Source organism: Nipponia nippon, unplaced genomic scaffold (genome assembly GCF_047370975.1).
Source record: "Nipponia nippon isolate SJK-2023a ecotype South Korea unplaced genomic scaffold, ASM4737097v1 scaffold_33, whole genome shotgun sequence".
In the NCBI taxonomy this organism is placed as follows: Eukaryota; Metazoa; Chordata; class Aves; order Pelecaniformes; family Threskiornithidae; genus Nipponia; species Nipponia nippon.
In genome coordinates, this window is record NW_028262351.1 from 92,837 (window position 1) to 108,141 (window position 15,305).

At 43.9% G+C, this 15,305-nt stretch overlaps 1 protein-coding gene across 1 annotated transcript in view; it reads right to left on the reverse strand.

Annotated features, from left to right (window-relative positions):
• Window positions 1-4,516: 4,516 nt before the first annotated feature.
• The window catches only part of LOC148054132 (DDB1- and CUL4-associated factor 12-like), a 32,939-nt gene continuing 22,150 nt past the window's right edge, over window positions 4,517-15,305 (reverse strand). Inside the window, exons 5-9 of the mRNA XM_087770683.1 lie at window positions 12,166-12,359; window positions 11,013-11,078; window positions 10,148-10,310; window positions 5,584-5,768; window positions 4,517-4,796 (exon numbers count right to left, since the gene is read on the reverse strand). Of these exons, the coding sequence (XP_087626809.1) occupies window positions 4,638-4,796; window positions 5,584-5,768; window positions 10,148-10,310; window positions 11,013-11,078; window positions 12,166-12,359 (767 nt within the window). The 3' untranslated portion in view covers window positions 4,517-4,637. The remainder of the gene's footprint in view (window positions 4,797-5,583; window positions 5,769-10,147; window positions 10,311-11,012; window positions 11,079-12,165; window positions 12,360-15,305) is intronic.

A 15,305-nucleotide genomic window follows, 5' to 3' on the forward strand; every position in this document is an offset into this window, starting at 1 on the left:
GCCAGGGAGAATCTCCCTCCTTTGTTGGATGCAGAAGGTAACCTTGCCACGAAGGATGAGGAGAAGGCTGAGGTACTTAATGCCTTCTTTGCCTCAGTCTTCAATAGTCAGACTGGTCATCCTCAGGGATTTCAGGCCCCTGAGCTGGGAGATGGAGATAGGATGCAGAGTGAAGCCCCAGTTGTCGAAGAGGTGGCAGTCACTGACCTGCTCCTCCACCTGGATGCTCACAAGTCCATGGGGCCAGATGGGATCCACCCAAGGATACTGAGGGAGCTGGCAGAGGAACTAGCCAAGCCACTCTCCATCATTTATCAGCAGTCCTGGTCAACCAGGGAGGTCCCAGATGACTGGAAGCTAGCAAATGTGACGCCCCTCTACAAGAAGGGTCAGAAGGAGGATCCGGGGAACTACAGGCCTGTCAGCCTGACCTCGGTGCTGGGGAAGGTCATGGAGCAGATCATCTTGAGTGCCATCATGTGGCACGTGCAGGACAACCCAGGGGATCAGGCCCAGCCAGCATGAGTTTGTGGAAGGGAGGTCCTGCTTCGCTAACCTGGTCTCCTTCTATGACAAGGTGACCCGCTTAGTGGATGAGGGGGAAGGCTGTGGATGTTGTCTACTTGGACTTTAGTAAGGCCTTTGACACTGTCTCCCACAGCATTCTCCTGGAGAAGCTGGCTGCTTACAGCTTGGATAAGTGCACTCTGCGCTGGGTTAAAAACTGTCTGGATGGCCGAGCCCAGAGAGTGGTGGTGAATGGAGTCAAATCCAGTTGGCGGCCGGTCACGAGTGGTGTTCCCCAGGGCTCAGTACTGCGGCCGGTTCTGTTTCATATCTTTATCAATGATCTGGATGAGGGGATCGAGTGCACCCTCAGTAAGTTTGCAGATGACACCAAGCTGGGTGGAAGTGTTGATCTGCCTGAAAGTAGGAAGGCCCTACAGAGGGACCTGGACAGGCTGGATCGATGGGCCGGGGCCAACTGTATGAGATTCAACAAGGCTAAGTGCCAGGTCCTGCACTTGGGTCACAACAACCCCATGCAACACTACAGGCTTGGGGAAGAGTGGCTGGAGAGCTGCCTGGCAGTAAAGGACCTGGGGGTGTTGGTTGACAGCTGCCTGAACATGAGCCAGCAGTGTGCTCGGGTGGCCAAGAGGGCCAATGGCATCCTGGCCTGTATCAGATATAGTGTGGCCAGCAGGACCAGGGAGGTGATAGTGCCCCTGTACTCGGCACTGGTGAGGCTGCACCTTGAGTACTGTGTTTGGTTTTGGGCCCCTCACTACGAGAAGGACACTGAGGTGCTGGAGAGTGTCTAAAGAAGGGCAACGAAGCTGGTGAAGGGCCTAGAGCACAAGTCTTATGAGGAGCGGCTGAGGGAGCTGGGGTTGTTTAGCCTGGAGAAGAGGAGGCTGAGGGGAGACCTTATTGCTCTCTACAACTACCCGAAAGGAGGTTGTAGCGAGGTGGGGGTCGGCCTCTTCTCCCAAGTAACAAGGGATAGGACGAGAGGAAACGGCCTCAAGCTGCGCCAGGGGAGGTTTAGGTTGGATATTAGGAAAAACTTCTTCACCGAAAGGGTAGTCAGGCACTGGAACAGGCTGCCCAGGGAAGTGGTTGAGTCTCCATCCCTGGAGGTATTTAACGTACAGATAGATGTGGTGCTCAAGGACACGGTATAGACAGACTTGGCAGTGATAGGTTAACGGTTGGGCTCGATGATCTTAAGGGTCTTTTCCAACCTTAACGATTCTATGATTCTATTCTATGATACTATGTTCCCTGTGACAGAGTGATCTTGCAGAGTAGCTGGAGGAGTAATCCTAGAAATACACATCCTGCCATACTTCACTGAGATTTTTCTCTGTATACTTCCACTTTTCAAAACCCCTAAAATAACCAAAGCAGTATGTTGCCATCACAGAACAACACAGGCACCATTACGACATCATTAAGACAGGTGCACATCTGGGAGAGCTCTTCTCTTGCCAGGATTTCCACCTGGATGGGAGGGAACTGCATTCCTTGCAGGATTTCCATCCAAGTCTCCACTACCAACTGGAAATTAAGCCTGGGGCTCACTGCTAGGCATTACTGATGAAGATACCGAGTACAAAGACGAGAGGGACCGCAAGGACACATGCAGACTAGCTTCAGGCAGTCTGGCAGAAACTGCATAAGGGACTAGAGCTGCTCTGCAGTGGTGGCTGTGATCTCCAGCAGAGACAGGAGAACAGAGCATGTCACAACCTTGTCTTTCTTCTCAGCTTCAGCCAACTGCCCATTTGGCACCAAAGCAGTGAGGTACAGGCACACTCTGCTCCACCGGTGACAGGGGCAGGGGAAAGGCATTCATCTCAGCAGAGGACAGAGGCATCAGTAACAAGCCAAGAGTTTGGTGCCTGCCAAAAGGCTAGGAGGAGCACCCTGGAGTCCTGCATTTTAGCTGAGTATTAGGTAAGACCATCACCCTGGAATGCACACGCTTCACAGCTGAATCTGAAGGGCATTGGACCTATTCTCCCCACCCAGTCCCACATGAAGTTCGAGGGAGTTTGAATGCAGAAGGCAGCAAGGGATTTGGGGAAAGACTGAGCCTCTCCTATAGCAAGCAGAATGACAGCAAATGCTAGCGCAACATGAGCTAACAGCAATTTATCTTGCTACATGGAAAGCTTCTAGCTTGCGTTAGTTAAGTCTGAGATGCACTCTTTAACCTTGAAGAAAAAAACAGTTTATTTATTCCATTGGCTTATTAGAGGAGATTAGAGCTACTGCAGCAGCACACTGAGGAACCTTGGCTCATCTGGAAAATGGATAGATTTAGTTCATTTTGAATTACAAGAACACTCATGTCCCTAGCCCCCATTTCCTCTCAGCACCTCTGCAGGCACTCAATGTAATGTCACCCTGCAATAGCCATGCTGCAGAACAGCCTACACAAACTCCAGTTGTGCAAGCTGATACCTGGGTGTCCTGGTTTCAGCTGGGATAGAGTTAATTTTCTTCTTAGTAGCTGGTATAGTGTGTGGGAATAAATGAGACTGTGTTTGACTTTGACGAGATGCAGCTGTGCCCTTGAGGCTTGTTACAAACAAGTTTGCAGGGATGCAGCTGTGCCCTTGAGGCTTGTTACAAACAAGTTTGTGGAATTCAGAGGCAGCAAAATGAAGATGTGGTTGGATACGTTCCTGAAAGAGAAAGTCACGTGCACCAACTTGAAGAACCAATAAGCAACACTGAAGAGACGCGTGAACGCAAGGCAGTAACCAATGAGATAAGCTTTGCTTGCTCGTGGACACTAGATCATATTATAAAAGGGATAGATTGTAAAATAAAGCGTCTTTGCCTAAACTCATATGCGGAGTCCATGATTAATTGCCACAATAGTGCTGTGTTTTGGGTTTAGGATGAGAATAATGTTGATAACACACTGATGTTTTGGTTCTTGCTGAGTAGAGTTTACACTGGTCAAGGACTTTTCAGCTTCCCATGCTCTGCCAGGTGCACAAGAAGCTGGGAGGGAGCATAGCCAGGACAGCTGACCCAGACTGGCCAAAGGGCTATTCCATACCATATGACATCATGCTCAGCATATAAAGCTGGGGGAAGAAGAAGGAATGGGGGGACGTTCGGAGTGATGGCATTTGTCTTCCCAAGTAACCGTTACACATGATGGAGCCCTGCTTTCCTGAGGATGGCTGAACACCTGCCTGCCGATGGGAAGTAGTGAATGAATTCCTTGTTTTGCTTTGCTTTGCTTGTGCGCGCGGCTTTTACTTTCCCTATTAAACTGTCTTTATCTCAACCCATGAGTTTTCTCACTTTTACTCTTCTGATTCTCTCCCCCATTCCACTGTGGGGGAGTGAGTGTGGTGCATAGTTGCTGGCTGGGGTTAAACCACGACACTGGGACAGGCAGAGAAGGAACAGGAGATCAATTTTTGCTCCTGGCACTGCTGAAAACTACAGTTCAAATACAAATGCACTTTTGAGAACTCCTGCACTTCTGCAGTTTGGGCTTGATGGGCAATACCCCTGGGGAATCCATCACTGGGCTCTAATGAGTGTAGCTTAAAATTACCGTATTCCTCTACGTATAAACAGTGTCATTAGACTTGTACTTTTAAAAAATAAGATCAATCCAGGCCAGGGCCAGGCTCTGCAGATAAAGTAGTAGCTTATCTCTTATAAATATTTTTAATATTTTTTAATTACAAGTAGTCCTCACTCCAGGTAATGTAACTGACACAAAGTACCTGCACACACGCAGCCCCTAGACTTTCACAGAAAGCCCAGGAGCAACCACTCTATAAGAAAGGAATCCTATCTCACAGCAAAGTAGGGGAGGGGGCACATGGCCAAGGTAGCCTAAATGTGGGGGAAGAGTCATTTGGAGTAAATACAATAAAAAGGGATTTCAAAACCCCTTCATATAAAGGATCAAGGAGGTTAAAGCAAAAAACTTGTTCAAAAAGATGTACAAAACTGTTGGAGACCAACAGAAAACTCTGCCAAAAAATAACTTGCATTTATATCACAAATTAATGGTATCACACAATTCTGTTGTTAAAAAAAGGAAAAGAAAAGTGGAAATCTGTGTAAAGATCAGCATTTATAAAGAGTTATCATTAGCTCCAGAGACCAGCATAATTCCCATGAAGTCCTGATGGAAGTGGGCCTCCTGCCACAAAGAGTTTCGTTCCAGACGAGTCATAGCAGTGGGTGTAAACAGCATTTGGGAAGAAACTTATATCAGAAAAATAATTCCTCCAGGTTTCATCATGATTCTGTTAAAGGAAAGTTTATATTGTTATTGTTGCCAAACAAACCCAAAACCTTATTTCACAAAAGCAGAAGGTAGCTTCCAAAGCCTTAAAAAGGGATCTTTTCTGTTAATACTCCCTGAAGCTTCAGACAGATCAACCTGAAGATACCAGAGTTGTCCTGAAGCTTTTTCTGAGGACGTTTGGGCCAAACATTGGAGGGGGGAAGGTGAAGGATAGGGAAGATATCAAGTTTCATTAGTTTTTAAAGTTATATCACAGTGATACAAAAGATAATGGAGAGAAGTTAGACAAAGCCATTAACTGCTTTATGATAACATACAGGAAATTGAACTCAAGTGCCTGCCATGGCATTACCTCAGGAAGCCACAGTTTCTAAAATTGCACACAATTAAATTAAATATCTCTTACTTTGAGTACCACGTTAGAGTAGCACGTTTTTGAAGGAAGACAATGTATTTTGTGTTTGAGATTCTGAAAACTGGAAGTTAGATTACATTTGAAAATATAAAGATATAAAATCTAGTTCATTTATGAGTCAGTGCATAAGAAAAGTAGTCAGTATGCCTTACACTCATGCAACCAACCACTCAATACTCTTTCATAAAGCTTTTGTAGAAAGCAATTCTGCAGCATTTCTTGCTTTTCATGATTACAGTTATCAGTTACATGATCACTGTTTTGCTGGGACGCATTTCATACAATAGCTCCCATTACTACAAAAGGAACCAGTTCTCAAGCCCCACAGTGCTCCTGTGTAAAGGGTCGCCTACAGCTACAAGCTACTCACCAGCCAGCCTTTCCCAGTAGTCAACTTCAAAATTTCACTTCCTCTTAATTTCTGCTTCTGTCCATAGCAGGCACGTGGGGGCTTTTCATCCAGGAACCTCTGGGCTCTGATGTCGTAAAACAATAAGGAACCTTGCCCCGTTCCCACTGTGATGATATGCTCGTAGAAGCTCACCGATCGAATACCTGTCAAACAGAGAAGGGACATACAACGCAGTAAGGAAGATGGATGCTTTGGCTCTGCAGTGCTGCTGCTTGATGTCTAATATTTTATTTCAGAGGAACTACCTACTAGTATTCTCGACAACACATAAGTTTCCCCACTGCTATGGAGCAGTGCGGATAAATCCCATTGATGCTATTGAAACAGCAGCTTCAATTACATATTATTCTGAGCACACCATGAGCGAGTACATGGCAGCAGACAGAGGAAAGAATATCACACTGGTTTCCTCCATGAGCTCACACCCTATCTAGCTACCTGCCAAGCTGCAATAAGTGACCATGTGAGAAAAATTACTGTCCCAGCTGCCACCAAGTGCATTTTGCTGATCAACAGGCTAGCTGTAAGCAAGTATAACCATAATAATCACTAGTCACTTTGCTGCTAAGATAGATCAGGCTCTTGAATAATTCTGAAGCTATCTCCAATCAAATATTCTCATGCAAGCACACCTTACTCTTTGTAGCTGGCACTTTTAGCGCTTCACCCAGCAATGAAAACAGACTAGGAATCCTACAACCTAAGCAACACCATGTTACACCAGCATGTGGGAAGCTACAGCAAGTATCCAGTCCAAACAAAACATTCTAGCACAATTCAGTTATGCCATTAGATTGAGTAAAAGAAGTGCATTTTGTTTTCACAAAAATCTAAATCTGAAGCCTCAGCTAAACAAGGATCCCTTGGAAACAGTCTTGGGAAGATTCTGTATGTAGGAATTTGCAGTTTGCAAAATGTCCTGTCATCTCATCTCTATTTATTGTGCAAAAAGTTTGTTCTGTGTAAGCACTCTACCCCAAGCAACTCTTCTATGCAGATTAAACCCCACCACATCTATGCTTTTCCTTCCTGCACAACATGATGCCAGGTTATAAACTCTAGGGTTTTTTAAGCCCTCTTTAAAGTACCACTGAATTACAGCCTAAACAAGCATTCAAACAGGAGGGGAAAAGAAGTAAGTTATGCCAGCTGCATCCACGTGCCAACTGCTGTCACCGTACCAAGTGGGACTGAACATCACAAAACTTGTAAAATACTGGAATACACCCAGCAGGACACGTGACAGCAGACATCCAAGAGGTGTGGATGCAGCCAGGGAGTTTCCCCTTCCCCTTTGTACAGAGTCCTAAATAGAAACACATCCTCATCCTTCTGCCTCCACAACCTGCTGTTACATCCACAGCCACCAGCATCTGTGACACACAGTTAGAACAAGCAAGGCCACATTGTTGTGCTCCGGATGTGAGGTGAAGTCTTGGCTGCAGGCTTAATAGGTGGGAAACCATTGTGCAAGTCTCACACCTGCTGAATTAGATTTACCAGATTCGTATAAGAATCTCCACTTTAATTCAGAGAACTACAAATGCATCTGAACAAGTTGGAGACATCTCCCCCCGCCCTCCATTACAAGGGCCTGGCTCTGGCAAATACATGCAGAAAGCTTTTAGCCCTCTGCAATCAGCAAGAGCAGTCACTTGGATAAGAGGAGAAAGGCACAAGAGGGGACCTCCTCTTATTTTTTCTCCAAAAGTGCTCTTGACAAGCAACCCAGCAGAACGCTTATTTAACAGAAACAGGTGATGGAGTATAAAAGCAGATGGCATATACTTTTCAATGCAATTTATTAATAAAAAGCTATAAAATGCAGAATGACTGTGGATCTTTCTCTAATAAAAAAAATTAACCGAAGGAATCTGTGATGTACCCACTACTAAGAGGATGTGTAGAACAGGCTTTCAAGAACAGCACTTCAAATTGGCTCCTAAGGGGCTGAAGTACCTCAGATTAATCATTCCCATCAAACTAAAAGCACAACCTGTGCCTAGAACTGATCACAGTAAGCTCTCCAACATACCCAGCACTCTACCACCTGTGCGACCTGGACTATTTGGGTCAGCAAATTGAGTCTCACTCCTGAGAGGCAGGGAGGCTCTACAAATCCCAGAAGGAAATGAAGACATATATCCTACACAAGGAGTAGACACAGAGTCCGTGCTGCGCAAGCTCTGTCTGCTACATTAACATCACTGCCTTCAGGATACAAATTCAAGGGCACACGACATAGCACTGCATGCCAGCCGAGCAGAAAGCAGTTGCTCTTGCAGATCAAGAAGTAGAGTCCAGGGCCTGCGCTTCCCTGTACAGCTGCTAAGAAAAGCAACACTTACAAGATGCACTAAAAAGCATTAGCTACCTTCTCATGTAGAGCAAACAGGGTTACACTGGGTAAAAACCAGCCCCAGTTCCAGTCTTACTAAGCAACAACCTTTCTCTGACCTGCTTTTGTATACAACACTAATGATCTGAAGTTAACATGGACTTACTACATTCAGCAGGTGCATTTGGAAGCTGAAAGCACATTCAGGTAACACATCAAAGTACTTAAAAGTCAACCCAGATTTTAGTCTACAAATCAATAAACAGCCTACTTTCTAGAGGTGCTGTACCACTCCAAGTCCCAGTGAGATCAATAGAAAGCTGAAAAACAATAATCTTGGGAATTAATATTAAGTGCCTCCACCACCATGCCAAAAAAAAAAATCTGCCTACTATGCAGAACAGAAAACAGCATTGAACAAAGGCTTTCTCCAGACATGAACTGGAGATGCCCCAGAGATACTACCTACACATAGATCATCCCCCCAGCAGGGACGATCACATACTCAAGGCAGAAGCTTTCAGCCACCAGCCACCACTGGACACCACACTCTAGTTTCTTGGTATTTCTTCCCTATGATACTGAAGGGTGATGTCCTGGTTTCAGCTGGGATAGTGTTGATTTTTCTTCCTAGTAGCTGGTATAGTGCTGTGTTTTGGATTTAGGATGAGAAGAATGTTGATAACACACTGATGTTTTGGTTCTTGCTGAGTAGTGCTTACACTGGTCAAGGACTTTTCAGCTTCCCATGCTCTGCCTGGTGCACAAGAAGCTGGGAGGGGGCACAGCCAGGACAGCTGACCCAGACTGGCCAAAGGGCTATTCCATACCGCATGATGTCATGCTCAGTATATAAACTGGGGAGAGTTAGCCGGGGGGCAGCGATCGCTGCTTGGGGACGTGCTTGGCATTGGTCGGCGGGTGGTGAGCAATTGTATAGTGTATCACTTGCTTTGTATAGTATTATTATATTATTATTACTACTACTATTACTACTATTCTATTTCATTTTACTTCAATTATTAAACTGTTCTTATCTCAACCCACGAGTTTTCTCACTTTTACCCTTCCAATTCTCTCCCCATCCCACTGGGGTGGGGGGAGTGAGCGAGCGGCTGTGTGGTGCTTAGTTGCTGGCTGGGGTTAAACCATGACAGGTGACAGAATCAAGGACCTCCACAGAGCCCTCACTGACAGCGGGTCAGGACAAGGGCTGTTGCTGGTGAGACATTCAGGTGACAACATGAGCTGGTGAAGCACCTTTTCTCATATTACAGAAACTTACCCCATATCTGAAAGAAGCAGACCCTGACATTTATCTAGAAAGCACCATTCAAACTCCAGTAACCACATAAAACAAACTTTCCTAATCCTTGCCTACATGCATTCTCTTTTGATAACTTGCCCAATGAAGAGATGATGCCTACAGCCAAGCTAAATAAGTACTGCAACTTATTAGTCTGGGATTAATATGGTTTAAAATGGGCATCACAGCACAGTGCCTTCTCATGCTTGAAAATAAAGGGTATAGGAAGAAGCTTATGGGACCACGCACCCTGCAAGCCCTCACGCTTGGCCCTGGTGTAAGGTTCAATTTGACATATTGCATCCACATCAGAAAAGGAAAACAGCACTCAAATCTGCAATTTTTTTTTTTTAAGAGTGAGCTTTTGTATATTTAAAGCAAATAAATACACATTGAAAATTAAGAGTCTCACTCATGGCTTTAAAATGACAAAGCAAGCATTCACTCACAGCACAGACTCCCAATATGATAGCACAGAGCAGACAACATGCTTTTTTTCCATTCTTAGAGAACATATTAATAGCAGTATGAAGACTGGATTTGTTTTGAGATTAAGTAAAACAGAATAAGACACAGTAAAAAATAAGTAGAAGTAAAATGCACACTTTTAAAAGTTCAGTAATATTTGGATGGTGTACAATGTAGTTGATCATAAAAGCATTAATGTTGTCTATCATTAGATTTCAGAGTTGCCTTTAAGTTTGGTTTGTTGGTTGCTCAAGGAATACCATCATAAAAGCAAAACCTACATATACTATTAATGATTTAGTCTATCACATGAAAAACCCTTCCTATTTATTAAAAGCCTATCTTACTGCAGTCTTAATAGCTACTTCTGCAAGCAAACCATTTGAAGCACCCTTTGACAAGTTTCTTACCACTGCCTCGTTCTTTGGAACAGACGGATTTAACATTGTGGGAAGGCTGCCTGGGATCCAGAAAGGAGACATGTGCCTGTGATCCTACTGCATACACTGACCACTCCTGACCATAAGCCAAACACACATTCTCCCTGCAGTATGGCAACTTTGTGGAAAGTAACTGGAAACAGAAGAAATAAAAATCAACCCGTTATGAGAAAAGAGCAAGATGTTAACAGAACAATTCTGTAAGCTATGTTCAAGGAAGTTGCAGTGAAAAAAACAAAATGCAGCTAAAAAATAAGTTCACCACAAAAACAGAACTTTAAGAGAAAAGCAACAACCTGATGCAGAGAAAAAAACATGAAGGAGATGAGATCTGAACCAAACTGAGATTTATAAATGCTGAAGCCAAGTATTATGCAAAGAACAATGAACATTTTGGCAAATTATTTTAAATCTTTCTAAGCTGCTGTTATTTCTTCAGCAGGTAGACACAGACATCAGCTCTCAGCTGAAAAAGCTTACCTCATACACTAGCATAGATATGTCTGGGTTTGATCTGCAATTACACTTAAATAAGTGCAACTTCCTTTATGAACACTGCTAATCAAGTATCCATCATACTCTATGGAACAGTTCACTTCAGCTCACCAAGAACTGGCAGAAAGTTAAGAGCACTTCCCACCCTCCAAAATAAGGGGAGTGGGGAGTTTCTCTCCTCAAGTTCTAATTTTTAGGACATTTCATTTTACATAAAGCTTTTAAGTGTTTTACAAATGATGCTGCTCTTTCTTCAAGCAATTAAAGGAGGTGAAGAATAGTGAACAGCCTTAACTGCTAAGCAATTTTTGAAATTTAACACCAACAAACAGAAAAGCACCTTTGATAGTGTGTGCTCTGCTTTCCAAAGATGAAAATATCCATCTAGGGAAACAGCTCCCAGCTCCTATAAAAAAAAAAAAAAGTAAGAGAGTTAGTTTCTGTATTATAGCTGTCCTTACAAACTCACACTCTCTACTAGGCAGGCTGCATACTCCAGATTGAAGTCATCCATAATCCTGTACATGCTTATCAAGATAAATTTTCATTTTATACTGATCTTGATAGAACGCAATACAGCACAAAGGTGCCAGGTAGAATAAGAATTAATAAAACAGTAAATAACAAAAAATAACTTTCAAAAGTATAAATCTCGTCAGACAATTAAATAATGAATTATTAGACAGTACAAGCTAGAGCTGGCAATTCTCTTCAGCAGCTCCCACATTGATTCTGACCCTGAAGCAAACATTTCTTTCCAGGCACTACTCTACTGAAAAAACTACACGAAGTCTCCATCACAGAGAAGTCATTAACAAACAGCTATGGTGAAAAATAAATCCCACGGGAGCACCGTGCTTCTGAGAGCACACCCACCTTCACTTCAGACCTCTATTCTTTGAGGGCAGAAAGAAAAGTAGCGGAGGATGAATTGCTACTCCCACTAGTAATAACAAGAGATCAGCATGGGGGAGGTTAACATTTATTGTTTCTCAAACACCAACAAAATAACACCAAAGCAAGCACTGGTACCTGCTCTGTGTGTCAGTCACCTCACTTGCTGAGCAATCCAGTAACAATTCAGCCATCAGAACAGGAACTGCCTGAATGTTAGCTGGTCTTCACCAAAAGGGAAGGAAAGCAGCAAGAGCACTCAAAAGTGGGATTCAAGCTGCAAGAGGTGCTTTGGTGCTTTATCTGCTTCTTGTAAACATTGCCCCCCCCCTCCTTAGGGTGCAAGTCTAAAATCAAACACACAGGAAAACTGTTCCCTCTGAAAACATGATTTTTTTTCTACTGGACTTCTCCATTCACTTGGGGCAGAAGCAGACATAGCAGATAAAGACGACCACCTCATGAGAAGGATGCAAAAGGATCAGGGAAAAAATATTAGGTTGCTTCTCTGGTATTTCTGATTTAGATTACTTTTTTCTTTTTCTAATACATATGGACAGTTTTAGGACTCAACTGTCTTTCTTACTTATCTTACTGACCTTGTTCTTATTGTTGAAAGCCAGTGCTCGGACTTTGCAGTTGTCAGGATTGGTGTTCTCCTTGGGGATATCCTTCAGAGCCCTGTGTGTTATGTGGGCATAGACAGGAACTTGAGAGAGATTATGCCTGGCATCGCTTTTGGACAACACATCCTCTGTGACTTCCCAGAGACCCATCGAACCATCCCGGGAACCTGAATAAACAGTCCATAAATAGTCCATTTCACATATACATAACTCCCCTTCTTAAAAAAGGAATAAACAATAGGGTCTGAAAGAAAGAAAGGATACTATTAATTTAATCACAGAATCATAGAATCATTAAGGTTGGAAAAGACCCTTAAGATCATCAAGTCCAACCGTTAACCTAACACTGCCAAGTCCACCACTAAACCATGTCCTCGAGCACCACGTCTACCCTTCTTTTAAATACCTCCAGGGATGGGGACTCAACCACTTCCCTGGGCAGCCCGGTCCAATGCCTGACCACCCTTTTGGTGAAGAAGTTTTTCCTAATATCCAACCTAAACTTCCCCTGGTGCAGCTTGAGGCCGTTTCCTCTCGTCCTATCACTCGTTACTAGGGAGAAGAGACTGACCCCCACCTCGCTACAACCTCCTTTCAGGTAGTTGTAGAGAGCAATAAGGTCTCCCCTCAGCCTCCTCTTCTCCAGACTAAACAACCCCAGCTCCCTCAGCCACTCCTCATAGGACTTGTTCTCTAGACCCTTCACCAGCTTCGTTGCCCTTCTTTGGACACACTCCAGCACCTCAACGTCCTTCTTGTAGTGGGGGGCCCAAAAATGAACACAGTATTCGAGGTGCGGCCTCACCAGGGCCCAGTACAGGGGCACTATCACCTCCCTGGTCCTGCTGGCCACACTATTCCTGATACAAGCCAGGATGCCTTTGGCCCTCTTGGCCACCCGAGCACACTGCTGGCTCATGTTCAGGCGGCTGTCAACCAACACCCCCAGGTCCTTTTCCGCCAGGCAGCTCTCCAGCCACTCCTCCCTAAGCCTGTAGCGTTGCATGGGGTTGTTGTGACCCAAGTGCAGGACCTGGCACTTAGCCTTGTTGAATCTCATACAGTTGACCCCGGCCCATCGATCCAGCCTGTCCAGGTCCCTCTGTAGGGCCTTCCTACCCTCCAGCAGATCAACACTCCCGGCCAACTTGGTGTCATCTGCAAACTTACTGAGGGTGCACTCGATCCCCTCATCCAGATCATTGATAAAGATATTAAACAGATAAAAAAAAGATATTAAATATTAATCTAACTGAACAGACTGTTGGTGCCTATATATTAATTATTAACAAAAACATGATTTTACTGAGCTGTAAAGTTCATAACATGAACTCATTGTCAACTGGTTTGTGTACATGGTTTCCAAGCAGCTAGATCACCTCATCTGTTTTCAAACTGATTAGGATGCATCAAAAAACACAATCCTATACAACAATCACCATTAGAGATTCACACGTAGAATAAACTCAGAGGCAACTGAATAGCCTACGCGATCAGCCTGCCTTACCAAGGCTGAGATTGACAGTCTGTTAAGCCAATACAAAAACCTCCAAAAAAACTCAGTTGGGTGTATGCTAATTTGGGTTCATTTGATTTCTGCTAGTATGCTTATGGATATGTACACAAACATTTGTGAACTGAACAGAAACAACTATTTCAAACCACAATTTGTACCAATTTGTATCAAATCTATTTTTAAAATTATTTTTCTTAAACACATGCAACCTTTTGTTTAAAGAATGTAACACAGAAACTGAGGCTGAACATGCTGATGGTTTTTAATGGCACCTAATCGTGTTTGTTATGGAGGCTGAATACTCTTGACATACTTTAGAAGGAAGCTGTCCCTTTTAATAGCCCTAGCAGGGGAAAAAGTCAATGAACGTTGTTCAACTCGTTAGCCCTGAAGCCAAAGACAGTATCATTTGTTACCCTAGGCTCATGCCATCCTGGGAATTATTCATCCCATCTGAAGCTTTTGCCATGAAAATCTTTTCGTCCAGCCAGTACAACTGAGTGGACTGAGGCATTCTCACTCAGCTATGGCTGCTTAGTCAAGAGTTTAATTTTATGCTTATGGACTACTGAAATACACTGCTGAAGGTTTTACAAGCAGAGCCCTGCCTTGTTCTTGTTGAAGTGAACACAAGCAAGAGGAATAATCAAGCCCCTGGTCCTCTTTGTACTCTCTCAATGATACTGATAAAGATTAACTTAGCTCACTTTACCCTAACAATACTATGGCGTTGTGAAACAGGATATCTCTGTCTCAGAACAAAAAAAAAAAAACAAAAGTGAATGATAGTTTGCTTTGTTAATGACCCGTGAAGGACTGCTTAGTGTTGCCAAATTTAAGTGAAACTAGGGGAAAGGTAATTCCAGCAGGGAGAGATCATGACCACCGACTCAAAGACCACCCACTCGAGAAACCCGCCGACCCAAAAGGTTAAGGAAGTAAAGGTCTCAAAAATCATAGTGGGCATGCATAGTAATTTACATGGTAGGCGAAGAATTTTAACGAATCATTTAACAGAACTGATTAAATATGTTAATATATTGTGTATAAATAATTGTTAGTTTACACCAACAGTGTGCTGGTTTGTACCTTGCACCCGTATCTGCGCATTTACATAATAAAGGAAAATACATCGACTCCGTGTGTAAATTGGGTGACACACACCGGGTAACAGACCCAAGTTTTTGGGACAACAGTTTTCTGGCATCCCAGATGGGACTGTGCTGACAGCCTTGCCCGGTTCGTCTTACCACAACAGACAGGGAGAAGGGAACTGAGTGGATTGCAGCAGGCACCGACCCGTTGATCAGGGACTCCATCGGTCCCTCTCCTGTAGTTGGGTGGTAAGCGACACAACGGTGCAATGCTATTTTCAAATAATGGGAAAAGGGGGGACAGATGAAATCTCTTGGGAAGCAGTAAGCCGCTGGAAATATTTGTTCTGTTTAAACCCTGCGTGAGGCGCATCAGAAAGGATATGCAGCAGTGGCATAACTGTTTCGTTTCTATATGCTGTTCTGGTAACAAAGGGAGACATCCCTCGTTTTGTTCTGTGTTTGAATTAGTAAATTGTGTATGAAACGCTGGGCTAGGAAAT